Genomic DNA, 27,543 nt, shown 5'->3' with positions numbered 1-27,543 from the left:
GAGATTAACTAAGTCCTATAAGCCGACTGTCAATCTATTGTTAGTTTATGTTTAAAAAAAAGCTATACATGATTTTTATACCTCTTTAAAAAATCTGTCTCTTGATTTATGAGACATTGGGGTTTGCAAGTCTGATGATTGTGGGACATCTTTACCAAACTGAATGGGCCATAATTTGTTGTTAGTTAGAGTTGCCCTTATATGTTTAGGTTTTTTAATTTTTTGCATGACAAACTGCTGAAAGTGTGTGAGCTGATAATGACCCAGTGAAGGAATACTGAATCCTGAGTGAACAGGACAAGAACTGTGTATCTTCTCCACCAAATCAGGTTGAAGGATTGTGAAAACTGAGTAGAAAGTGTAAATTAGAATGTGTGGATTTGATGTCAATTCAGGTAGAGAAAGAGAACTAAGGGGAGGGAAATAAAGATTGGAAAGAGAGAGAGAAAAAAAAAGACAGAAAGGAAAAGTAATATGGAAAACAAAATTTAACATTTAAAACTTTACAACGCTCGAACAATTTAAACCTGAGGTAATGAGACTTATTACGAGATCCAAACTTACCTTATCAGTGAGCATGGTTCAGGAGCTCCAAGTCCCGATAGGCCTTGGGAGTTGTGCACATACGCGGGACAGAGTGGGCAGCGCACGCACAATCTGGCATCCTGACTGCACTGCCTGTGTGAAGGAAAGAAAACAAAACAGTGCAAAAACTGGATTGTGTGACTGGGAGAGGAGAGTGATAATTAAGAAGAATCCCAGACAGGAGACGGGAGAGGGGACAGGGAGAGGTCCCAAAAGAGGAGTCCCAGACAGGAGGCAGGGAGAGGGGGAAGGGAGAGATCCCAAAAGAAGAGTTCCAGGCAGGGACCCAAACAGGGGACAGGGAGAGGCCTGAGAAAGAAAGAGAGGAGTAATTACAGAGGCTTCCAGAAATAAAAGAGCTGGGGTTGGCAGAGTTTAAGTAACGAGGGCTCACCTGGAGATTGAAGAAGGCAGCAGAAAGTTGGTGACTCTGTGCTTTGGGCTGTTGGGGCAAAGGCACCTCTTTGAAGCAGTAGTTTCTGCTCGGCGCGGCTGACGAGTTGAAGCTGTGCTTGTGAGTTGGTGCTGGAGTGCAGACTTGGAAATCCAGGAGAACGGAGTCTCGGGAGACGAGACTGAAACCCTGTGAGGTGTTGCAGCCATTGAGGCAGTCCGAGTTAGGGTGACTGTTGGAGAGAATTCCAAGGCTAGATCTTTGAAAGTGAAGGCTGGAATCTTTTGTGAAAGAGATAGAATTTCAACAAGATTGATTGGCTCACAGTGTTTACTGAGGTCTGTGCTTCTGAGAAATCTGTGGGATCTTCCTTATGCATTTACTATTTATTGTACAATGTGGTGTGTTCAACCACAGCTTGCCTGTTAATTCACATGTATCTCATATTAACCCTGAATGTTAGCGTATAAAGTAGATATTGTAAATTATTTTATCTTTCTGACCTTGTATAGTAAAGTTTATTTTGTTTGTTCACAACCAGTGGAATCTTGTGGCTTTTTATTCTCTTAGTAAGTGTCTTGAATTTCAAACTTTGTCTACTTTAAACAAAACATTACAGGTCCCGAACCAGATCATACCAAGAACTTGGAGGTCTGGTCCAGGACCATAACAGACTCCATTATTGTAATAGTTAATTTTCACTGCCTAAGAGGTTGACCAGCAGTAATTAACCCACCACATTGTTAGAAAGAATACTCAGATTGAAATGGATTGGCTTAACTTTTTGTGGTGAGTTTAGTTCTTATCTATCACACAAATGCAGCAACTTCATGGCATTCAATTCATTTCAATGGTGAGACAAATAGCAAGATGCCATTTGCATGAAGTTAAAAGTGGAGAGGCACAACTAGGGCAGCAACTTTTGTACATTTGATTTTAACCACGCATCTGCCACTCATCTCAAGGTACTGTACCATTTGTGCAAAAATAATGATAGTGCCATTAGTCTCTATTATTTTGACAACAAATTATGGTCCATTTTTAGATGAAGAATGGCAACTTATTTACAAAAGGAGAAAAGAGGAGAAATTTACTTTGAAAGAACTCTGTAGCTCAAAAATTGCACAGTGGAATAGTGAGGCATAGAAATTTATCACAACTTGTCTGGAATGCCTCCCTCAGCAGAAGCGTTATCCTCATTATTTCAAACAGATTTACACCCCAGTTAAAATAGCGGAGAAAGCCATTCAGATAAATGCCTTGAGGGTTTACTCATTAGTGGTGCAACATATAATTTCAGGTTAACTTGTGAGGTGTTTGAACATTTTTACAATGTTGTTTCATTATTTTCTCATTTTGTCTTTTTTTGAGGATGACGGGCAGCAAGCCTTCTTGGGTTGACACCCTGGCAAAAGAATTGATTAGTGCAATGGATGTGAATGTTGTTATTGTCGATTGGATTATTGGTTCGACAGCTGTATATCACAGTGCAGTGCAGAATTCTGCTCTGCTAGGATTTAAGATTTCTACCCTTATAGCAAACTTTATCGTAAGTATCCGAATAAATATGTTAACTGAACGTGTAACCTCCAAGCTAAGCAGCTATGTTAACACCATTTTTAAAAATCATCAACTACTGAATCCCATACTGAAACCAAAGTACTGCATCAAATGCTGGTGAGTGTAGGTTTGTAGGTACAATGGCATGTATGTTCCAATGACATCATCAGGACATGGCACTGTGATTTAAATTAGGCTCCTACTTCTCTGGGGCAGACAGCCTTCCTGTGCCTTAAGTCAAGCCAGTGAAAATGATGAGGACAGGTACATATTGAAAACGAACACCACCCCCACACAAGCCAACTTGCCCTCGCCTACCCGCACCGTTCCTGCTAAATGACTTCAAGATTATTATCTATTTCCTTTAAGATAAAACTTACAGCAATAGCCTGCATGATGATTGGTTTATAACTTTGATCTCTGACACATTCAGCGATATATATTGATCCAGCTAGAAGTATATTTGTATTTACAGTAAATACAAAGGTGTTCTTGCACTGACTTTACTTAGAGCTACAATAAAATGTCATATATTTTCTCCTGTGCATCAAAACTTTATAGTTGAGTAAAATATTTTGTTAGTTGCTTGCTGTCTTTCCTCTCTAGGTCACACATCAAATCCTATGCAAACTTCCAACCCTAACTTACCCTCACTTTTCACTTTAGCAATTGTGTTTCGATGGAAACAAAAATCCAACTTCCCCATTCCCTAAGGTATTCAATTCACTATCTTGTCCCTCCCATGGTACATGTCTTACCTCTGCAGCCTCCTCTATCATTACATCTCATTCTATACATTTCAATCCTCTAATCCAGGCTTCCTACATATCGCTTCTTCTCTCTATTCCATCATCAGTAGCACAGCTTTCAGCCCCACTGAGTGTAACACCTTAAGCACCTCTACCTCACAATCTACATACTTAAAACATTTCTGGTCATCTTCACTAACTTTATTGATCCTCAACATTATTTTCTCCTACTTGAACAGCCTAGGGCATTTTCTACATTAAATATAAGCTATTGTCAGCATACAGCAAAGTTATAAAGATCCTCATAAATTTCATAAACATAATATTCCTGTTCAAATGATGAAATATAAATTAACCATATCTATATTTTCAGGCACATGGAAGCACAAAAGACTCTTTCCATTTGATTGGAATCAGTCTGGGGGCGCATGTGGCTGGAATTGTGGGTCATATTTTCAAAGGAAAACTTGGACGGATCACAGGTAAATTTGTACATGGAAAATCTGTTTAATCCTTTTCTAGCGAGAAAATATGTCACTCACTAATTCCATTTTTTCCTCATTTCATATTTTGTTCAGATTACAGGTACATATTTCTGTACAAAAAAATTGAAAAGGAAAAGTATGGTCTTTAGGCTGTTCACATCTTTGGGACATAGTAAAGTGCTTGACATCCAATAAGTTAGTTTTGAATTGTAGACACTGCTGTAATGTAGGCAGTTGCGACAATTTGCACAATGCAAGTTACTACAAATAGCAATGAGATAAATGATCAGATAATGGCTAAGAATTTTGGGTCTATCTATCCTTGAGAACGTGGGGGTGCAAGTTCCTTCCCCTATGCAAGAATGATGAGATCTGAGGCTCAGAATCAGAGATATTGCAGCTCGGGCCTCATTATAAAACAGCCGGTTCAATATAACAGCCCACTGGCAAAGATCAGGGGCCTTGAGGTCAGTAGGTAAGTTGGCCCATCAGTTGTGTTGGATTGGATTGGGTCAAGGGTTGGGGATGGCTGAGGGAATGCAGGGCCAGGTATCAGAGATCCAAGAATTCGGGGGCGAGGTAACATGCAGCTGGGAATTGGGGATCACAGGAGTTGGGGCCTGGACCAGAATCTTCGGCTCGGCAAGCGTGGGCGGGGCCCGCTTGTCGATGCGTAAAATGACGTGTGGTGACGTCAGGCGTGCGTCCCGACGTCACCACGCCTCATTCCAATTTTCTACACACTGGAGTCGGCTGCGCGCCCGTGGAACTGTCAAAGGCCTATTAAGGCCATTTAAAAATTAATTAAACCACTTAACATAGCTGCCCGTCTAACCTTAAGGTTGGCGGGCAGGCGAAGAGCCCAGGCGGCCTTTGCATTTTTCATGAAACCTCATCCATGGGCAGGGTGAGGTTTCATGAATGATTTATATGTGAAATAAAGATTTTCATTAAAATTCATAGACATGTCCCAGCTCATGTGACACTTTCACATGAGGGGACATGTTCTAAATTTTTATTTTCTTTATTAAGATTTTTGAAACTCAAACTGATCTGCCTCAGAGAGATTTCTGCACTCTTTCCCACGCATGCATGAAAGAGCGCAGGCCCCCACTCAGCCTAATCCTCCCATTGGCATAGGGAGCACTTCCGGGTGCGCGTCACACTGGGCGGGCCTTAGTTGGCTGGGCAGCCCCACCCGCACCCGCACCCGCACCCGCACCCGCTCCCACCCAACCAACCCCCCCCAACCCCGGACGGGAAGAAAATTCTCCCCCTGGAGTTGCAAGGGTTAGTGTCAGGAGTCACAGGGTCACTGTCTGGTCTCACAGGAGTCAGTGTCGGGGATCACCAGGGTTAGGAATGACAGTGATGGAGGAGTCAGGAGCTATGGTAATGGGTGTTTAGGAGTGGTGCGGACGGAAGGATTGGATAGCAAGGAAGATGGGGATGGGAGGAGGCTGACTGTGATCACTTTCTGTAATGGGGGTTAGGAGGAGCTTTTGTTCTCCATCCAGAACCACATTCAGCAAAATTAATTAACTTTTTGGCTGGTAGGTGATCCCTAGTGCCAATTTTCCCACGTGCTGTCCATGATGAAGGCTCCCTCAGAGCAAAGTAATCTTGGAGAGAGAGACTCACACTTGCATTAGGCCTCTTGTTTCCATATGCAAAGGGCCTAATGCCTGCTTCAGGTGTGGATAAAGATTGCCTCTCATTTATCTGCACCCAATGTAATTGTTGGCACACTTCCTGCCTGCCATATTGGGACCTTAATAGTCTCTGTAGGGCTGAAAGAACGGTTGCTATACAGCTGTGCTGTTCACTTTTTAGGGTAAATAAAGCTTGACTTAACTGGTACTATAAAGTGTCTTGAAGCATTAAGTGTTGTAATTTAAATGTTAGAATATAACAATACACGGTTCTGTTTAGAGATTTTTAAAAATCTCCGAAAACTATTGTAACCTTAATAGTTAATTGCTCAGCATCATAAACAGAGTTTAAGTGGATAAAACAAATTTTTCTTTAAAAATCTTTTTGGTATCCGATTTATGTTTCAAGAGTAAACAATATTATTCAGTCCAAAATATACCCTGAGTTATTCAGTTATTTTGGTCACCATAACTGCATGTTTTGGTCTGCATGTTAGAAAAGGATATAGAGGCAACAGAGAAGGTGCAAAAAAAATTTACAAGGATTATATAATAAAATTAATGTAGGGAGTGACAAGGTATTGGAGGTGTTGGCAGGCTTAAAAGTGGACAAGTCTCCCGGTCCGGATGATTTGTGTCCCAGACTGCTGAGGGAGGCAAGAGAGGAGATCGCAGGGCTCTGACCCAAATTTTTAATTCCTCTCTGGTCACAGGGGAGGTGCCAGAGCACTGGAGAACAGCTAATGTGGTTCCGCTATTTAAGAAGGATTGTAGAGATAAGCCAGGGAACTACAGGCCAGTGAGTCTCATGTCAGTGGTAGGGAAACTATTGGAGAAAATTCTGAAGGAGAGAACCTATCTCTGCTTGAAGAGGCAAGGTTTGATCAGGGATAGTCAGCATGGCTTTGTCAGAGGGAGGTCATGCCTAACAAATTTGATTGAATTTTTTGAGGAGGTGACCAGGTGTGTAGATGAGGGTAGTGCAGTTGATGTAGTTTATATGGATTTCAGCAAAGCCTTTGACAAGGTCCAACATGGGAGACTTATAAAGAAGGCAAATGCACATGGGATACAGGGTAATTTGATAAGGTGGATTCAAAATTGGCTTAGTTGTAGGAGACAGAGGGTGATGACAGAAGGAAGCTTTAATGACTGGAAGCTAGAGTCCAGGGATGTATCACAGGGATCTGTGCTGGGTCCCCTATTAATTGTCATTTATATAAACGACATAGATGACTATGTGGAGGGTAGCATTAATAAGTTTGCGGATGACACAAAGATTGGCTGGGTGGTTAACAGTGAGGTTGAGTGTCTTGGGCTACAGGAAGATATAGATGGGATGGTCAAACAGGCAGATAAGTGGCAAATGGAATTTAACCCTGAAAAGTGTGAAGTGATACACTTTGGAAGGAGTAATTTGACAAGGAAGTATTCAATGAATGGCATGACACTAGGAAGTTCTGAGGAACAAAGGGACCTTGGCGTGTGTGTCCATAGATCTCTGAAGGCAGAGGGGCATGTTAACGGGGTGGTGAAAAAGGCATATGGGACACTTGCCTTTATCAATCGAGGCATAGATTACAAAAGTAGGGAGGTCATGTTGGAGTGGTATAGAACCTTGGTGAGGCCACAGCTGGAGTACTGTGTGCAGTTCTGGTCGCCACATTATAGGAAGGATGTGATTGCACTGGAGGGGGTGCAGAGGAGATTCACCAGGATGTTGCCTGGGATGAAACATTTAAGTTATGAAGAGAGATTAGATAGACTTGGGCTGTTTTTGTTGGAGCAGAGAAGACTGAGGGGGCGACCTGATCGAGGTGTACAAAATTATGACGGGCATGGACAGGGTGGATAGGGAGCAGCTGTTCCCCTTTGTTGAAGGGTCAGTCACAAGGGGACATAAGTTCAAGGTGAGGGGCAGGAGGTTTAGGGGGAATGTGAGGCAAAACTTTTTTACCCTGAGGGTGGTAACGGTCTGGAATGCGCTGCCTGGGAAGGTGGTGGAGGCGGGTTGCCTCACATCCTTTAAAAAGTACCTGGATGAGCACTTGGCATGTCATAACATTCAAGGCTATGGGCCAGGTGCTGGTAAATGGGATTATGTAGGTAGGTCAGGTGTTTCTCACGTGTCGGTGCAGATTCGATGGGCCGAAGGTCCTCTTTGCACTCTGTGATTCTGTGATTCTGTGAAGGATGATACCAGAACTGAGAGGGTATACCTACTGGAAGGATTAAACAGGCTGAGGCTTGATTCTCTAGAATGGGGATGTGGCAGCATTGTGGTATTGTCACTGGACTGGTATTCCAGAGACCCAGGGTCATGCTGTGAGGGCCTGGGTTCGAAACCCCCAGAGCAGATGGTGAAATTATAGATGGGATGCAACAGCCACTCATCTCAGCTGAAGCAAGTCTAAAGTTTGGGCTGGTAACCCTAAAGGTGCCAACAGAGAAAGGGTGAGAAAAGACCTCAGAGAGAGGGAAACAAAAGACTCCAGCAAGAGGGAGACAATATTTAAGTAAACCACAAGATGGTTGCTGATCACGTTAGTGCAATGAAATGCAGAGCCAATGGTAAATGAAGCAGTCCTACAGGAAAATATATATATCAGAGCTGAACTGGAAGATATAAAGGGCTAGATTCTAGCTGAGTATATGCCTTTGAAAGCACAAGATCGACTGAAGTCTTCAATGAACCAAGCTGTGTAAGATCTGAACAAACAAATTTCAGAGACAACACAAAGGTACCAGGAGGAAAGAATAACCCGCAATTCCACAGTTGGCGACTCAAGGAGGGAGTTGAAAAATTCAACCAGATATACAGCCAGGCAAAAGGGCAGGCAAAGACATTGCGACCCTGAAAGACTCCTTGAAGAATCAATATGTAGCCATGAAAAAACATGAGGAGCCAGTCAGGGTACAAACCCTCAACTCTCTCAACAGGAGTCAGCCCAAGTGTAAACCTGAGATGTGTGTAGAGAGATTGTCATCTCGATTGTATGTAATGGACATGAATGACCAAATATGCCGGCCCAACCATAGGCATTTACGATCAACTAGTGAAGCTGTTCCTTCACTGCATTCAGCCAGTCAGGGAGAAGGGATCTCACCAACCGTACTAAGTACAGAACTACCATCAATCCCAGAGGTCCAAGTGTCCCCAACAACTGCAATGGAACAACAACAGTTACCAACGCAACAAGTGTCACAGGAATGACATTCTCCGGACAAGGAACATCACCCACATGAGCAGCCAATGTCAATGTGCACACATTAAGTGACCTGCATGGTTTAACAACTATGGGCAGAATTTTCCATTAGTGAAACTAAGTGCGGTGGCGGGCGGTTTCGGTGGCACCTACCCCGCCTGCCGCAATGACGGGAACTCGCGCCTGATTCCGTGCTTGGAAGCTTATTAATTATGCACAGGTGAGTATCAGTCTGAATCACCTGGTGGGTTGGGAATTGATTTGTCCACCCGCCATCAGCTGGCAGGGTCAAAGGTACATTTGCCACATTTAAATGCCAGTCCCACTCTGTCCAGCCCATCTGTCTTCAGGACACATGCAGAGATGTCTTCCAGCCACAAGACAAAGGCCGATAGCCTCAATGAGAAGGCAGCACCCCGCTTTACCCACCAGGTACTCCAGGCTTTGATCAGAGAAGTGCAGACGTACAAGCATGTCCTGTGTCCCAGGGAAGGAACATGCAGGAAGCACACCAGCCTCACCTCTCAGGTCAGCACGGCTGGCAACTGCACCTGAAATGCCATCCAGAGCAGGAAGAGGACGAATGGCCTCATCCACTCTGCCAGGGTAAGTCATCCTTCAACTCCCTCCAATATCAAACTCTCATCTTGGCATCATGCACTCAAGCGGCTACTCTCTTCAGAGATCTCATACAACCATTATCAGGGGACACATATCAACACTCATTCTCTAATGGAGACTTTCACATCACCACCCTCCCATCTATCATGTTGCTCACACTCCATCCTCTGGCCCTACTGGGGAGGGCTCACCACACACAGGGGACATGCATCTCACCCAACCTCTGCTCCATCCCTTCTCATCACATCCCTATCTTTCTTCTTCATAGAGGCCAAGCTGGCACACAACAGGCGTGGGAGAGTGCAGACCGGGGGAGGGATGGCCAACATCATTGCCCTCACTGAGCTCGAGGTGGCAGCAGCCGAGCTGGTTGGGGAGGACACGAGATCGCTCCTGTAGGGAAGGAGAAATCAGCCTCTCCCAGCAACCTAGTACGGATCACAGCTCCATCACTTCATCAAATCCTGACATTCACAGTGAAGACGAAGCTCTGGAAGAACCGTCATGACGCTGACATGCACCCTCCACCAGCTCAGAGACACACACACACATGTCGGTGGGGCATAGCTGTAGGTTAGGCTCAGGCTCATTTTCTGGAGAACACTTCACTGACACGTCCCCGCAGCATTCGGAGGCAAGGACAGCCCAGGTCTCTGGCACTCGGAGGGCTGCTGGAGACCAGGCAACTCTTCAGTCCAAGTCAGATGAAGAGCCTCTGGAAGTGGCCGCCAACTCAATGCTGGTGATGCATTGACAGGCGGCGGGACATCAGGCAGAGATTCGACAGTCACTCAGCCCGTCCAAATTCTGTCTGATGTCATGGCTCCGACATGCAAACGCCTCGAGGTCACCACGGGAGGGCTGGCAACCGCCATGGAGACCTTGGTCCAGCAGATTTTGCCAGATTTGTGCTTGGCCCTGCAATTCATGGCCACACACCCCGGTGGTCACCATCAAGATGTGGGCGACATGGGGACGAGGCACCTTGACCTCCCTCCAGATGCATCATCTCATGCGGGAGTCAGAGCGGGGCCCTCAGGCACCCACAGAGGGGATGAGCGTCATCTGGACACCCCAGGGGGCCTACTCTGAGGACACCCCAAGGGTGTACGTCCATTCATAGCCCCTTCTGCCTATGACCCCATCCACTCCAGCTTCTAAGGCCTTCGAGGGCACTTCTGCCCCTGAGCAGGTGACCCTTATCAGGCTGGGGCCCTCCAGGCCTCGGACCACCGGAGGACATCCACCAAGGTCATCATAGACATCAGGACGTAGCAGTCAGCAGGCTGCCTCCACCTCTGCTGCGGATGGTGGGGCTGCAGCCAGGCGTAGCGGTAGAGTTAGGAAAGTTAAGAAAAATTGATGTCACTTTTGAGTCACGAATGTGCTATACATGTAAAGAAATTGCATTTTTTTGAATACATTTGATGGTTATGTGAATGTTTTGGGCAACTGAAGGTGTGATTTTGTACTTTGGAATCCTCTTATGTCGAGGTTCAACCATCCTCCCATTCAGTGATAGTGTTACTCTGTGAGATTAACATCCCTGTGATGCTAACTTCAGTACAAATAGTCTCCACAACCTTGTGTGATGTCAGGACATGTGTTTATATCTTCATTTGAAGTGTGTGATGGAAGCATTTCTCACCCTTCCTCAAGGAACACCTTTGAGTGAGGGCAGCTCATCAGCATTGATATTCTAGCAGCATTTGTCTCTCCTCAGTGGTAGTGTCAGAAGACAAGACATGCACGGGAGGAGGAGATCACAAGGCATGTCCACATTTCGGTCGCAGCAGTGTTTGCATCATTGAATGGTGATGAAGGCTTCAAGTCTTCTCTCGCATCGCTCTTGTCCTTAAATGGACTCTCAGTTCCCAGAGTGAGCTCGCTCACAGGGCCCCACGGACTAAAGCAAAGATCGTGGCCTGGTGATTCATCAGGCCAGAACGCAGAAGTGGGAATGCAGGACTCGTTCTCGCTGCAAGTGAGTGCACATCCCCTGAGATGAAAGGGAATGGCATTGAGAGCTAGGAGAGATGTGGCCATATGTCCTTACTTTACTCTTCCTGGAACCTGTCAGCAATTAACTTATCACAGGCAAGTCTCCCATGTCTTCCTTCTTCCATGGCATGATCGCACTCATACTGACCCTCAGCAGCCTTCTGAGGTTCCTGGGCCTCCGGATCTTCATCTTCCATTGAGCTCTCATTCTCCTCCAGTTCATCCCCTGGCAGGGGGTCACCTCTCTGCATTGCCAGATTGTGAAGGGCATAACACAATGTGATGATGCGGGAAACCCTGCCGGGACTGTATAGGAGTGAGCCACCTGAGTGGTCCAAGCATCTGAAGCGCATCTTTAGAAGCCCTTTGGTCTGCTCTATAGGGGAGCATGTGAAGCTGTGAGCAGCATTGTACCTCTGCTCAGAATGACTATGAGAGTGATGCACCAGTGTCATCAGTCAGCGTTTCAGTGGGTACCCCTTATCCCCAAGCAGCAATCCCTGCAGATGTAATGGTCCCTCGAAAATCTCAGGCACCTGGGAGTGACTCAGGATGTAGGACTCATGGCAACTCCCAGAGTACCGCGCGCAAACTTGCATCATGTGCTTCCGACGATCACACACCAGTTGTACATTGATGGAATGATAGCCCTTGTGGTTTATAAACATTAGGGGCTGCTGCCATGGAGCCCATATAGCCACATGGGTGCAGTCTATTATACCCTGCACTCTTGGGAAGCCTGAGATGGCGGCGAAGCTGGTGAATCTCGCAGCCTGGCTATCTTCATCCAGAGCAAACCTGACATAATGATGGGCCTTCCTGTAAAGGGCATCTGTGACCTCCTTTATGCATTGATGTGTTGCGGACTGAGAGATACTGCACAGGTTCCCTGTTAATCCTTGGAAAGACATAGAGGCAAAGAAATTGAGCGCTATGGTCACCTTCAAAGCCACTGGCAACTCCACATGGTGTCAGGTCTTCACGAAGAATGTGGCATGTGTGATGTACCAAAGCTCGGGACAAGCCCAGAGGTGTACAGCATTGCCTCTCGCTCATTTGCAAATAGGAGACTCTTGGATGATAAACCCTAGGTCTGGTGAGTCACCCCCATTGTCTGGGTCTCTCCTCCTGACCCTCCTGATCATGCTCTGGTTCCGCTTGACCATGTCCCTCAGGTGTGGCCTCCTGCTGGAGCTGAGCATGATGTCACCTCTCCCTCATTCGCCTCCTCCATTGCATTAGGACCCTGACAAAGGCAGCATTGAGCCCTGAATCCATATGTGCTTTTGCCTTCTCTCTGAAAGGAAACATTGAAGTCAGTAATGATTCAAAGGGCAAGAAAGTAAAGCTCAGAAGATGAAACTGTTAAGGGTCCATAAGTTTTCCTGCCCTACTTGCATGGTAGCTGATGCCACCTTGTCCCTGAGACATTAACACATACATTGAGGTGACCAAGATGATATTGTCGATATGTAACATTTTGTGCTCTGTGTGGGATGCTAAGTTTTAATTGAGATGAGTGACCCTACCTAGCTCTGTGATCCATTATCTGATGTGGTATAATAATGACCAATCAGTTGCTCATGATCAATGAGTGGATGCCCTTTGACCCATTAGGAATGTCAAATCTGGTGAACAGGTGATCGGCCTTCATTGATGGAATATCATATATAATACAGCTGTGCCTCCTTCACTATTGCCTGTGTTCCCAAATGCTAAATTCATATGTGTTACTCTTGAGATGCAGCAAATGTGATGTGAAGCCACTGAGTTCTGAGTAGCCCTTTAACTGTGCTAATGAAGCCTTTCGCTTTCGGTGGCTTTCATCGCAAGGACGTCTTCCTCCTTTCTTTCTGAGCAGACTCCTGCTCACTCCTGCAGCAACAAGAGATTAGAGGGCAACCTCAGAACGGCCCACTCGTGTTTGCCTTCCCCTTCACTGCCATTCCACAGCCCTCCCTTCCATTTGCCCCCCTCATGTTCTCCCCTTCCCCTCACTTTCATTCAACAGCCTTTCTTCCCCATTGCCCACCTTATGTTCATCATCCCCACCCTTGCCTAATAGCCCACCCCCAGTTGAAGTGCTAGTTTCTGAAAGTGCAGTTCTCACTGACCACCATTGCACAGTGGTGTCCTTGTGGACAACAGTCTCAGCCACCGGGAGTAGAAGATCCCTGCACTCCCCAACCCTGGCCGCAGTGCTGGTCACTATCTGAAAGTGGAGGCCTGCATGAGTACCACAGCACAGTGATGTTCTTCAGGACAACATAGGCAAAGAACAGGAGCAAACCAACCCTACAGGCCCAGCAATGTGGCGTTCATCGTAACAAGACCGGCGCATTGCTATGGCAGGTAGGCTATGTATGTTGTACTTACCTCGAAGTTACGAGCAATCTGAGGTCTGACTTGTACATGATATCCCTCTTCAAATGGGTTTGAGGCTGACATAATTTCCCACTGGCATTACGCAAGATTGGAAGGCCTGACAATATTCTGGCGAGCAGCTGCTTTAATGAGCATTTGTGAGATGTTAATGAATGCAAATGGTGATCACACCATTAGTCAGTGGGATAACTGACCCACCATTAACCCACCATCGGGAGAATTGCAAACTAGTGGATTTTCACACTAGTGGATTTCTGACTTTTTGCCTGCCGCTGGGTTCTCCGATTCCACCCGCCACAAAACCAGACACGGGCAGGATGGGAAAATTCCACCCTATGTATGCAATGTATGTGCAGTGACTGACTAGTAAAACAAACAGTTATTAATGCATGTGAATAATGGGTGTATAGTGGGTAACTTGGGTAACTGACAGTCACATAGGATCATGCGTGCAAATGCATCTTTTGTTCACTAGGAAAAGGGGGATGTTTGTACCTCTGTTTGATGTGAAAAGGGGAATGTTTGGGTCTTGAAATGTAATCAGTCTTATATCACATCTGGCTTTCTGTTGTCATGTGACCATGCCATGAGGCTGTCTCGCTGGAGGCAGACATCTTAACAGCCAGTTCACTAAAGCCTATCACAGAGACAGACACTGTTGTCCTTAAGCATGAAACAGCCTGATAGAGTGGACGTAAAGTTGTTTTCTCTTGTGGGAGAGACCAAAACTAAGGATCATAAATATAAGATAGTAACTAATAAATCCAATAGGGAGTTCAGGAAAAACTTCTTGAGATGGTTAGAATATGGAACTCATTACCAGAGGGAGTAGTTGAGGTGACTAGCATTGATGCATTTAAGGGAAAACTAGATATACACAACTAAGAAAGGAATAGAAGGATAAGTCAATGCAGTGACATGAAAGATGGATGGGAGTAAGCAAAAGCAGAGCATAAACATTGACATGGACCTGTAAGCTGAATGGCCAACTTCTGTGTACGTTCAATGTAATTAAATATAATTAAAATATTTGCCCTTTCCCCATGGACCTGGAAAAACAATAATAGCTCCAGCTTTTTAAAATATCTCATTCTTATCCTAATTTTTCCTTTTTAGGTTTAGATCCCGCTGGACCCAAGTTTTCAAAGGCAAGTGTCAATGAGCGTCTTGATCCTAGTGATGCAATCTTTGTTGAAGCCATTCACAGTGATTCTGATTGTGAGTATGAAAAATACTGTTCTCCTCCCCTCAGAACAGCCTAGATCACATTTAGCATTTTTCATATCAGGAAAGTTTGGGTGCCAGAACATGCAACAGCAAAAACCGCAGTATCTTTGGTTAAAGAAGAAATTGGGGTACATATTTGCCTTCAACCTGTATGGTAATCCGATTAAATGGATTGCTCATTAATTAGAGAACCCATTCAATCTTCATTCCATTCAGGTAAGTGAATGGTGTGCAAGACTGGAGGGAACAGGGGTTTCTACATGATCTTGTCCCTTCCTTTCTGCACATCCACACCATTTACCACTGCTATCCTGGGCCCACCAGCATCTTTCACCAGAAAATCCCAGGAACAGTGGTAACTAAAGTGGCCGAGAGGGAAATAGAGGCCAACAACTCTTGGTCGATCCAAACCATGTTCTGTAGATCATGAGCTCTTGAAAAACTGCATCGCTGCGTTTGTAGACCTATATTTCCATAAAAGTGGTATTTCAGGCTTCAAAGCTGTCAAACAGCAACATCAACTCCAGATATAAATGATATTTACAGAATACAACACAGAAAACCAACGCTGTATAGTAGGCAGATAATTGTAAAATTTCAGTTGTCAATCTTTGATATCATTTCTTTTATCTAAAACCTGATATTCACTACTGGTGTGTGTGTCTGTTTCCTTTCTCTCATTTTCTAGCCACTAGCTAATCCAGTATTCATGTATGATTTTGGTGACTTACAGGCTTTGGAATTTCTGAACCAGTTGGGCATATTGATTTCTACCTGAATGGTGGGAAAGACCAACCCGGTTGTACTCGGCCCATTTTATCCTCAGGTAATATTTTATTTTGCCAAACTTTGCGTTCCTAAATAAGAATGATTGATTCAGTTACATGAGACTGAGAAGAAGTGTTATTCCTGAAGGATTTTATAGATTCAAGAACACATGATTATATTGCATATTACTGGATTTTACAATTTTTAATGAATATTATACAAAACTTCATTAAAGGTTATTCTGGGAATTCTTTTACTTCACATTGACTGGAACATAAGAAAACATCGAAGGAAAAAAAATTAGTCAATAAAGTGTCATGCGTCCACCCACCCCTTTTATTTCCTGAGGAAAAGTTTTGCAAAGTTTCTTCCTGCTCCTGCCCAGAGACAAATGAAACAAAACTCCAGTATATTAATCCAGTATATTACAATGTACATTATACTTCTTAAGTTAATTGTCATCTTTGGCATAGAATTCCATTGTCCCTGCACATAACAAAAAATTGTATGTTAAATATACACCAAATGTTTTAGTATGGTGTAAACATCTGCCTATGCTACGTCAAAAAAGTCAGGTCCAGGTTACTTAATTTGCTATTATTAACAACATTGAGGATAAGAGCAGCAAATAATGCACCAGAGTTTTCCATATGTGAAACAATATTGACAGACAATCACCAGGTATATTTGGATAACCATTTATAATTGTAGACAAAGTATGACATATAAATGCGATAAGCATTCCCCCATTAATATTGCCAACAGTAAATTTTAGATTATCTTTCCACTGTTGTGGTATAATTTATTGGTTTTGATATATTTTGTTTTCACTTTAGTTAAAGCAGGTACAGTTTACATCAACAAAGCCAGGCAACCTTGAATTTTTTTTATTCATTCATGAAATGTGGGCATCATTGGCTAGGCCAGCATTTATTGCCCATCCCAAATTGTCCTTGAGAAGGTGGTGGTGAGCTGCCTTCTTGAACCGCTGCAGTCCATGTGGTGCAGGTACACCCACAGTGCTGTTAAGGAGGGAGTTCCAGGATTTTGACCCAGTGACAGTGAAGGAACGACAATATATTTCCAAGTCAGGATGGTGAGTGACTTGGGGTGTGGGGGATCTTGCAGGTGGTGGTGTTCCCATCTATCTGCTTATCCTTCTAGATGGTAGTGGTCGTGGATTTGGAAGGAGCTGTCTGAGGACACTTGATGAGTTCCTGCAGTGCATCATGTAGATAGTACATACTGCTGCCGCTGTGTCGGTGGTGGAGGGAGTGAATGTTTGTGGATGGGGTACCAATCAAACAGGCTGCTTTGTCCTGGATGGTGTCAAGCTTCTTGAGTGTTGTTGAAGCTGCACTGTGGAGAAGATTCCATCACACTCCTAACTTGTGCCTTGTAGATGGTGGGCAGGCTTTGAGGAGTCAGGAGGTGAGTTACACACTACAGAATCCCTAGCCCCTGACCTGCTCTTGTCACCACAGTATTTATATGGCTCGTCCGATTCAGCTTCTGATCAATGGTAACCCCCAGGATTCAGCGATGGTAATGCCATTAAATGTCAAGGGGCGATGGTTAGCTTCTCTATGTTGGAGATAGTCATCGCCTGGCACTTGTGTGGCGTGAATGTAACTTGCCACTTGTCAGCCCAAGCCTGGATATTGTCCAGGTCTTGCTGCATAGGGACATGGGCTGCTTCAGTATCTGAGGAGTCACAAATGGTGCTGAACATTGTGCAATCATCAGCGAACATCCCCACTTCTGACCTTATGATGGAAGGAAGGTCATTGATGAAGCAGCTGAAGCTGGTTGGGCCTAGGACACTACCCTGAGGAACTCCTGCCCTGGAACTGAGATGATTGACCTCCAACAACCACAACCATCTTCCTTTGTGCTAGGTATGACTCCAACCGGCAGAGAGTTTCCCCCTGATTCCCATTGACTCCAGTTTTGCTAGGGCAAAATTTTGACCGCTAGATCTTGTTACTGCACTTACTACAGACCAATTATTCACAACTTGGAACATAAGGGCTGAGATGTAATTGTGATTACATAGGATACAAGGATAAATTATACCCCTAGGATATTCTGGCCCCGACATTAGTGGGCATTGTCGCAGGCAGGATGGGGAAATTTGGAGAGACATTGACTTTTAACGGCTCTCCAAATTTTCCCACCCCACCCCATGATGATGCCCGCCAGTGTCAGGGTCGAAAAATCCTGCCCATAAAATTCACATGTATCATGCAATCCAAATACCTTCTTAGTTTATATCCATTTATGTAATCACAAACATCCTTTTTCAGGTTTTAATTTTATTACTCTCATTTCTATTTGTTTTTCTTTTCTATAGGTATTTTATTTTCTTTACATTATTTTCCATTTCTGTTTTTATTTATCTTTATACTTTTCTTTTGCATCTTTCATTGTGATCAACCCTTTTTATTTTCTATTGCCTTTCTTATTCATTTTACTTTTTATTCGCATAACTAGACATGGGTTGGTTTGAACAAAGATTTAAAATCTAGGAATCATATAGCTTGCTTATGTTTGAAGGACATATAGGCATTTACTAATACTAGAAGGATACAATATCAACATTTTCTCAAATCATCTTGTAAATGGAGATCTTGTTGACCAATTGAAATTAGTCAATATCTTATTTATTTATTTTTATTGCTTCATGGCATGTGGGCCAGTGTGTGTTGCCCATCCCTAATTGTCCTTGAGAAAGTGATGGTTTTATAATATTTGATTATAATTCAGAAGTCATTATTGAACAAAGGAATATATTATCATCAGAATTTATTCCAATTATCCACCCTCCTCTTCTTTTGGGGTGTAGTTTCCAAGGTATGTCAGCCCCCAAGTGCTTATTCTTCGGGTGTGACCCTGGGTATCGAGTGCAGGCAGACTATCTGATTAATAGAGGACAACATAGCTGTGTTTGATTCTCCTCTCGCCCATATCTTCTCACATGTTCATACACATACACTTCCCAGCTAGATGGCGATCAGGAGTAGCAACCCTGTCTTTCTTGTTCTCACTAGCCCAGTGGTGCTAAGGCCAATTAAGGCATTTCTATTACTGCCTCAGCTCAGAGAATTTTCTCTTTTGAGTTTTACATAGCTCACTATCTTAGGCAAATTCAAAGTAGAATAAGTAATACAAAAAAATCATGATTTATTAGTTTAATAGTTCGAAAAAAGTTTTCCCACAGCAAATGTCCTCCTATGTTTCTTTTGACAAATTAAAATAATTTTCCAAAAGAAATGTACAATATACAGTAATCTTAAGTAATAAAGTGTGATGAATTTATCGAGTTGTTTAAGCTTCAAAGTAATGGTGATACAACAGAATGCTGTCCCTGCTCACAAATGTCTCTCTTTTTTTCAGTGTACAAGTATTTAATCTGTGATCACATCAGAGCAGTTTTTCTGTATATCAGTTCCATCAAGAATCATTGTCCATTGATGGCTTTCCCTTGTCAGTCTTATGAACACTTCACCAATGGGGAATGCACTGATTGCTATAATCACTCATTGCAGCGCTGTCCACGCATAGGTACAGAAGAAGTACTGACATGTCTTATTAGCATAATAAACAAAAACAGAAAATGCTGGAAATACTCAGCAGGTCAGGTAGCATCTGGGCAGGAGTTAGCATATTCAATAAGCTTTCATCAAAACTGTTTTTATTATAGTATGTTTGCTAATAATACTCGTTCTACCTCACAAAAATCATTCAAAATATTTAATTAACCTGTGTTCCGAAGAAGAGTCATTTTGGATTCAAAACATTAACTCTGTTTCTCTTTCTACAGGTGCTGCCGGACCTGCTGAGTTTTTCCAGCACTTTCTGTTATTATTTTAGATCTTCAACATCGGCAATATTTTGCTTTTATTTAATTAACCTATTTCTGAACTGCCTGCAGGGATTCCATTTAAGAACTGCTGGTTAGGCTGCTCTATCTATGTATGATAGATGGTGTATGCATGGTTAATGCCTCACCTATTGGGACCTGAAAGTCGAATAGGAGCCCTATGGACATCCTAGGACATTGATCAATGAGGTACTCCCCTGGTTTCTGACACAGCCAGCATGGAGCCTCCTCCTAAATGAGGAAGGATGTATGTAAGGGTAGCTCCTACTTTATTTTGCACTCACTACACTTGGCTGATGCCAAATCACAGCAATGCTTAGGACAAATATGCCTCAAGCCCTGCAGCTAGCCCTGCTTAGATTGAGGATCTGAGAAGGAGCAGACAGGGAGACGGGGAATAAAAAAAGTTAAGTACTTATTTTTTGCAGGCATCTGGCACCATCATTAATGAATGTTCAGAAAGCAGTAACCCTGCCTGTTGATAAAAGGAAGGGATCCTCTCTTCAGGTGCACAGATGGTGATGTGTTTGGAATCATTGGTGCCTTGAGCTCTGAGGATACTGTACAACAGGCAAAATCAGTTTCCCTGCTCCAACTGGTGCTCCAAGCCACTGTTAAACTTATGTCTGCAACTACGCAATGGAAGCACCTGTTCCTTCAGTAATGCAGCAGTGACCTGCGTGCTGTCTGAACTGAGTGAAGTCTCGTGCTGTTGGCTGGGCGTGCCAGATGATGTAGCAGTTTAGTGGATTGGTCACTTTTACTTCGTCTGAGTGCCATCCAGGTGCTGCTGTGTGGGTTGCAGCTGACACAAATCTGAGACTGAATCCCTGTTGAGGTGGCTGATATTTATTGCTGATAATCACCTCGTGTTTCTAGAACTGCCTAGTTGTGGTCTCCTGCTGCCTCTAAGACTGGCTCTTGTAGAACGTGCATTTGAAATACCAGAGAATGCATTCTGACCATCTGAAGTTCTCATATGAATAAACATTTTCAAACTAAGTCCCTCTTTCTGTTTTTCAGAAATGTGAATATACTTAAAATGAACAAATTAACGTCTGTGTTAAAAAGCTGAGATTTGAAGTGCTGCCCAGAGAGTAGAATAAATCTAGGGCAGTGCATCTGCCCATGTATATTAAGTATTCATAAAGAAGCAGCAAATGGTCAGAAAATATACAACATATACACCCAGGAGCCAGCTGAATAGTTAACACCCACTCAATTAATGCCAACTCACAATATTACTACCTCTCAACATGCAATAATTACAATTATAAAAACACGGGGTGGAATTTTCTGTGCCTGTTGGTGGTGGGCGTGTTTGGCAGCGTGAGCGGACAATATGGCGAGAAGGCCAAAAATCGGTTTCAAAATGTCATGAAACCAGATTGCAATCGTCACCTCTGCCCGTCAATTGTGGGCCACATTTCACGTTCATACGTCAGGAATTTCATTGTAAGACATCTGCATGTCAATGTAAGCCCAGCTCGCCAGAATCAGCCCCCCAAGCAGTATCATCTGAGCATGTCGGCATGATTGCACGCTGACGTGTTTCACAACTGTACATAAGTGACGTGCACCTGGCGGGCTGCACTTCGCTCGGGACTTTGAGGTTTGTTTGCCTACCTTGCCTCAGGGAGACTCGCAGTCATCAACGCCAGGCTTTGCAGGCATAGGGGGCCTCACAGGCAGATCTTGACCTACCAGACCAGCCATAATGCGGGCGTGGCTTTTCAACGGCTGCAGGGCTAGGTCTTCCTTGTGGAGAGAAGTGGCCTCAGGCAAGGGAAGATGCTGCAGGGTGAGGGCTGTACTAAGGAAGGGGGGTATCCCAGGGTGTGTGGGGGCACAAGTTGATCTGTCCAGGTGGCGTCAGGATGGTGAAGGCTGAGGGGGCAGCATCCAGAGGAGATGAGGCCAAATGAGAGACGTGAGATGTGTGTGCGAGAGAGTGAGTGGTGATATCCTTTGAGCTGGTAGTGAGTGAGATGCCAGTGAATGCATGATGGGCTTGACTGTGAGAGTTTAGAGTGATGAGATGGTTACCATACCCTGGCGGCACAGATGAGATCATTCATCCTCTTTCTGCACTAGATGGCCAACCTCTTCTGTGTAGCATTGGCACGGATCACCACTGCCATCGCCTACCAAGCCAGAGTGGTGGGATTGCTGAACCTCCTGCGGCCAGAGTGGGGGTACAGGATATCACGGCGGGCATCCACAGCATCCAAAGGACATTCCAGGGATGCATCATTGTATCAGGGGGCAGCAATCGTCTTGCCTTTTGGGGCCATGTCTTCTCTGCAGGAGTCCTGGGCTAGAGAGGTGTGCGTGCAGCTGCACTTTAAACATGGCACTCAGCGTGAGGAAGCAGTGAGGTGACGGCTTGGCAGGCAAACGAGAGCTTGCCCGTCATCGAAACAGCATATTTCCTGGGAATGTATGATTAATGAGGCAGGATTGGGATGATACGGCAGGAAATTGCATTTTGCCATTGCAGCCAGCAGGTATAACCTTCTTTTTCACCCCAACTATGGCACTTAGTGCAAATCTGGGACAATTCCACAGGCACACAGAGGGTGAAATCGTCCCAGATTTGCACCAAGTGTGGTAGCGGGCGGTAAAAGGAACATTTTTCCCACCAGCCACAATGGCAGCTTTTCACGCCATATTGTCCCAATCCCATCGCATCAGTTCTGAAGAAGAGTCATATGGACTCGAAACATTAACTCTGTCTTTCTCTCCACAGATACTGTCAGACCTGCTGAGTTTTTCCAGCAATTTTTGTTTTTGTCCCACCACGTTAATCATGCATTCCCAGGAAAGATGCCGCTTGGATTGCGGATGGGCTCTCATTCGCCTGCCACGCTGCGACCTCGCCACTTCCCCACGCCGGGCACTGTATTTAAAGTGCAAGTACGTGCACACCTCTCGGCATTTCCAGCTCAAGACTGCTGCAATGACAATATGGCCCCGAAAGGCAAGAAGACTACAGCCACCACACACACACACGCACACACACACACACACCCCACCCCACCCCCCCTCCAAAGATCCCGGTTTAATGTCATGCCCCCTGAGCACCTTTTGGATGCCATGATGACCCGCCATGATGTCCTCCTGCCCCGCTCTGGGTAAAGACCAGCAGGCAAGGTCACCAATCCAGCATGGGAGGCGGTGGCAGCGGTGGTCAGCGCCAACGCCCCGCAAAAGAGAACAGCCACCCGGTGCCGAAAGAGGATAAATGATCTCATCCATTCTGCCAGGGTAAGTCACACTTCTCATCACTCTCAACTTACACACTTACAAACCCACCACACACCAACTGGGATCTCACACCTCAAAGGACAACACTACTAACTCTCACACACACAATCACATCTCCATCAGGCTCATATTCTCTTGAGCTCGTGTCCTCATCCCATCCATGGCTCCGCTCACCACACAAACATTCCACGCGGTGCCATGTGTCTTGTTCACACTCTCTCCATCTGTTTTCATGCAGGAGAAGCTGGCTCACAACAGGAGGGAGAGATCCCAGACCAGGAGTGGAGTGGTCCACATTAGGCCCCTCAGTCACTTTGAGGAGCGTGCCATCGTGCTGACTGGTGAGGACGTGGACCGTGCCTGCGGCGATGGTGAGATTGATGGCGAACACCCACATGAGGAACCTACACCTCATCATCCCTCTCTCAGCACAACAGTGAGTGCTCTCTCTCCTGATTTTGACTCTGCTGCCATGCACTAATTATCTCTACTTTGGTTCACAGGGAGCCCTGCCAAGTGACTGACACCCTCAGCCAGCCAGTCCCTCAGCTCCATCCACGTCCTCACCTCCAGCCAAGAGGACTCAAAGAGCTGGAAATAAGCAGCCTGGAAGACCCATCACAGCACTTACCCACACCCTCCACCAGCGCAAAGGCACACACCTCGGTAGGATCTAGGTCTAGAGCAGGCTTGGGTTCACAATCTGGTGGTCACCACATGGACATGTGTCCACAGCAGGAGGAGGCAGGTTCAGCCGAGCTTCCCGGCACTCGGAGGACAGCTGGGGAAGAGGAATCTGTGAGGTCCAAGTCAGATGATGAGCCTCTGGATTTGGCCTTCCAACTCATGCTGGAGAGTCAGCAGAAGAAGGGGGAACATCACGCAGAGCTGTTGGAAGCCCTCAAAAGAGTGGCATGCGAGTCGGAGGAATGCATTCACCTGCTCTCTGATGAGGTGGTGCCCACATGTGCATCCATGTAGGTCTCCATGGAAAGGATGCTGGATGCCATGGAGACCCTGGTCCAGCAGAATGCAGACACGCATGCAGACCTGCACTCCATCACGATAGCCATGGGTAACTTTCTTCAGTGGCAACGCGAGAGGTAAACAGGGCACCTCGACGTCCCCCCAGGTGCTCTTTCCCCTCGATGAGTCAGGCCGGGGCCATCGGGTATCCGAAGGGAGGAGGAGCGGCAGCTGGTCACATCTGGGTCAACCACTCAGGAATCTCAGAGGCTGTCCTCTCCCTCTGAGTCCCCTTTGCCTGTGACCCCCCTCAACCTCACCCTCTGTCACCGCAGAGGGAGCAGCTGGCCCACATGAGGACAGCCAAAGAAAGCAGGGGCCCCTGAGGCCTCGGCTCTCCAGAGGGCGCACGCCGAAATCACCAGAGGCAACAGAGCCAACCATTGCACAGGCTGTCTCCATCCCTGCTGCAGATGTCAGGGCAGCACCTAGAAGTCAAAGGCACAGAAAGGTTAAGAAATTCTGATCACAGTTGGTTGCACAGGTGAACACATTTTGTCACTTTACAATCTGAAAATATATTCACTTTCACTGAATAATGTGTAATGGTGTCTTTCAGCTTCATATACAGGCTTCACGAGTCAGCCCCCTGCGTTCCCTTCCCCCCCACCACCACCCCAACTAGCAGTTCAGCTGCACACAGTCGGCCTATGAGTGATTCTGGAGGGTGAAGTGTGTGTGTGGCAGGGCCTTTCGGGACTCGTGCAAGCACTCTCCCACTCACGCAGATCCTTCCCGCATCACACTCATCTCAATGTCCTGAGCAAATTCAATGCTGTCTGCTGGGGTTCACTTTCAGTTGTCCATCTGAGCTGACCTGCATCTCCGTCTACCCACTGATCATACTCCCATGCAGCACCTGTTCTCGCCCACCTCAAGTCTCATTTCACTTACGATTTAACAAGCATGGCAATAGTACACTTTTGCCTGAGGTCCCCTGTCCTTTCCCCTCCCCAAGTCACTCATTCCCTTTCCCCCATCATTGTCGACCCTCTTGGCATCACCTTCCACCTCCCCAATGTCACCACCTACCAGACACAACCTTTTTCCTTCAGGGATGTCCGGCTGAACGTGCATGCTCCATACCTTCCCAAACATCCCACCCCCATCTACATTAACCTCCCTGACCTCCACCTTCCCACCCCCAGGTTTCGTGTCTGCCTCTGAGTCCCCACCAACAACCCTCAATGTCCTTTCTACCGTTACCATCACATCTTCACCCTCCCACCCTACCACTTCACTCTGCCCTCGGTCATTCTCACCATTCCCTCCTACCACACACACCCACAGTTTGCTCCCTAGGAGGCAGTTATCCTTCCTGGGAGGTAGACTCCACAGATCCGTCCCTTGCATGTTCACCTGGACATTGCCCCCCACCCCACCCCCACCCCAGACTCCTTCCCGCCCCGGACTCTTTCCCTCCTTGGAACCTTCCCCCCTTGGAACTACTTCCCCCCTTTGAACTCCTCCCCCACCCCAGACACTCTTCCCCACCCCGACTCCTTCAACCCCTTGCTGGACTCCTTACCCCCCAACCCTCACCGGACTCCTTTCCCCCAACTTAGTCCTGACCCCTTCCTCCGCCCTTACTTCTTCCTCCAACCATACCCTTAGCCCTTTCCGGGCTCCTTCCTCCCCTGGACTCCTTTCCCTCTCCGGACTCTTTCCCCTCTCTGGGCTCCTTCCCTCCTTCAAACTCCTTCCCTTATACCTACCACCCCAGTTGCTGTATTCTCCCCTGTTTTCCCCTCCTCCCCCGTACTCCTTCTTGCTCCTCCCAACACCTTTGCTTCCCCCACCACCTTGCAGCCCTCAACACCCGCACCCCCCCCCCACCCCCGCCCCAACACAGCTTCCTCTCCCGGTCGAACCTAGACCTTCCTCTCCCACCCCAGTACATCTCCCTCTTCCAAACACAGCTGGACCTTTCTCTCCACCTCCTCGATGATCATCCATTGCAGACCATGACCAAGACACTGAGCAGACCCTCAACGGCATCTTTCCACCTTCTGTGAGCTGCTTCGCGGTAGAATAACGTCAATGAGAATCCGCCCAGCATGCCGTTCCTCCAGGGGCCCATTGCTGTTGGGCTCCAGCATCTTCTGCTCCTCGATGTCCGCAATGTGAGCAAGGCCCTGGCGGTAAGTCCCAGCTTCTGCACGTCACACTTGTCAAGACATGTTCTGCACCGGTGTGTTTTGCCCCTGACATGCTCAGATGATCCCGTGTTGGGGGATGTTCTGGCTAGCTGGCTTATAATAATATGCAGATATATTACAATGAAGCTCCTGACAACCGAAGCAGAAAATGCGGCCCACCATTGCCGGGCAGAGCGGACGATTGCAAACTGGTTTCACGGTGCTGTGAAACCGACTTTTGGCCTTCTCGCCATATTGTCTGCTTCCGCTGCCAAACCTGCTCGATGCCAGCAGGCACGGAAAATCCCGCCCAGAGTTAATTATTTAAAAAATGTCTGCAATGGCTTTCCCTTCCACTTGAATCATTACTTGTTTCATTTTGATAATTTATACAATGTCGCTAAAAAATATTTCTATAGCATTACATTACATTTTCCTGCTAACATTTTATGCAAATTCAACTGCGAAACAGGAATTCCCATGTCGATCTGATATCGCCACTAGAAACTGGAACTGAAATTCTGACTTTTTTTCACAACATTTCCTCATGCAGAGGTGAATTCTTGCCCTCAGAGATGCATGATTACAGACATTTTGAAACATGCCATTTTTTAACTCAGTAATTACCACTCAATAACCTTCAGTAACATTATGAAAGCAATATTAATTTTCTTATGTTTTAAAATTGCAGACATGGGAGATAATTAAATAAAGCCCTTGCTGGAATGGATAGGCCTGAGGATTTGGGGTAGATTTTGACTGTGCAATAGGTTAAATGCACAAAAACAAATCAGCAGCCTGTTCTACATCTCTGCCAATTTTTAAATTTCCATTGAAGTTAAAAGTAAAACAGTCTACCATCTTGCTATCACCAGTTTTCCACTATTGCACAAAGTCAAATGCAATCCTCTTTTGATTTATTTCTAACATCTATGCATTTTACCTAACTCTGATGGGAAATTTGTGTTAAATATAAAATTAAAACGATTTCACAATATAGGACTTTTGGAGCGTGGGGGCTTGAGTGCAGATGAGCAGCCAAAGGAAGTGAAAGCATATCTGATGACATCAAGTGACCTGCCTTTCTGTGGTAAGTGAGTGTACCGTTCCTCCATGCGGATGTATGCATGTTCTGTCATTCTAAACATGAATCCATTTTAATAATGGATGGATGATGGTGCATTGCAGAGGTCATTATGATTCTGGATTGCCTTGGAGCCAGGGTGAACTCAATAAGCTTTCCTTTTATGATTTATGGTGTCATTTGAACTCTTGATTGTGTTACAACATTGTAACGTAGTCCCAGCAATTTATTAATCCATATACAACTCAGATGTACCATTGGGACTTATTGATTCGTAATCCACTGTGACTGGTGAGTAGTCCTTTATTTTTTTATACCCTCAGAGTAGAATCTCAAACAACTCAATTTTAGACACATCAGACAAAATCAAAATTTCCATCATTTTTTGAAAGCTATTTTGGTTCTTGACAATAAAATGAGATTCACTAAAGGTTCAGGGTATTATTCACAATATTTATCTTTTAATAGGTGGCGCATGTATAAATGTTACAAATTTAGGGTCCTGCCCAGGA

At 45.5% G+C, this 27,543-nt stretch overlaps 1 protein-coding gene across 2 annotated transcripts in view; it reads left to right on the top strand.

The window, feature by feature from the left end:
• pla1a (phospholipase A1 member A) overlaps positions 1–27,543 on the top strand; it is a 61,601-nt gene that overhangs the window by 15,690 nt on the left and 18,368 nt on the right. Inside the window, exons 3-8 of one of the 2 annotated variants that reach the window (XM_078559982.1) lie at positions 2,351–2,528; positions 3,662–3,770; positions 14,755–14,856; positions 15,599–15,691; positions 19,030–19,197; positions 26,948–27,037. In XM_078559982.1, coding sequence (XP_078416108.1) covers positions 2,351–2,528; positions 3,662–3,770; positions 14,755–14,856; positions 15,599–15,691; positions 19,030–19,197; positions 26,948–27,037 — 740 coding nt within the window. The remainder of the gene's footprint in view (positions 1–2,350; positions 2,529–3,661; positions 3,771–14,754; positions 14,857–15,598; positions 15,692–19,029; positions 19,198–26,947; positions 27,038–27,543) is intronic. The other variant, XM_078559983.1, reaches the window with a different exon arrangement.

The sequence above is a fragment of the Cetorhinus maximus genome, chromosome 16 (genome assembly GCF_964194155.1).
Source record: "Cetorhinus maximus chromosome 16, sCetMax3.hap1.1, whole genome shotgun sequence".
NCBI lineage: Eukaryota > Metazoa > Chordata > Chondrichthyes > Lamniformes > Cetorhinidae > Cetorhinus > Cetorhinus maximus.
Note: the sequence above shows the minus strand (reverse complement) of the source record. Positions and strands in the feature narration are given on the sequence as shown.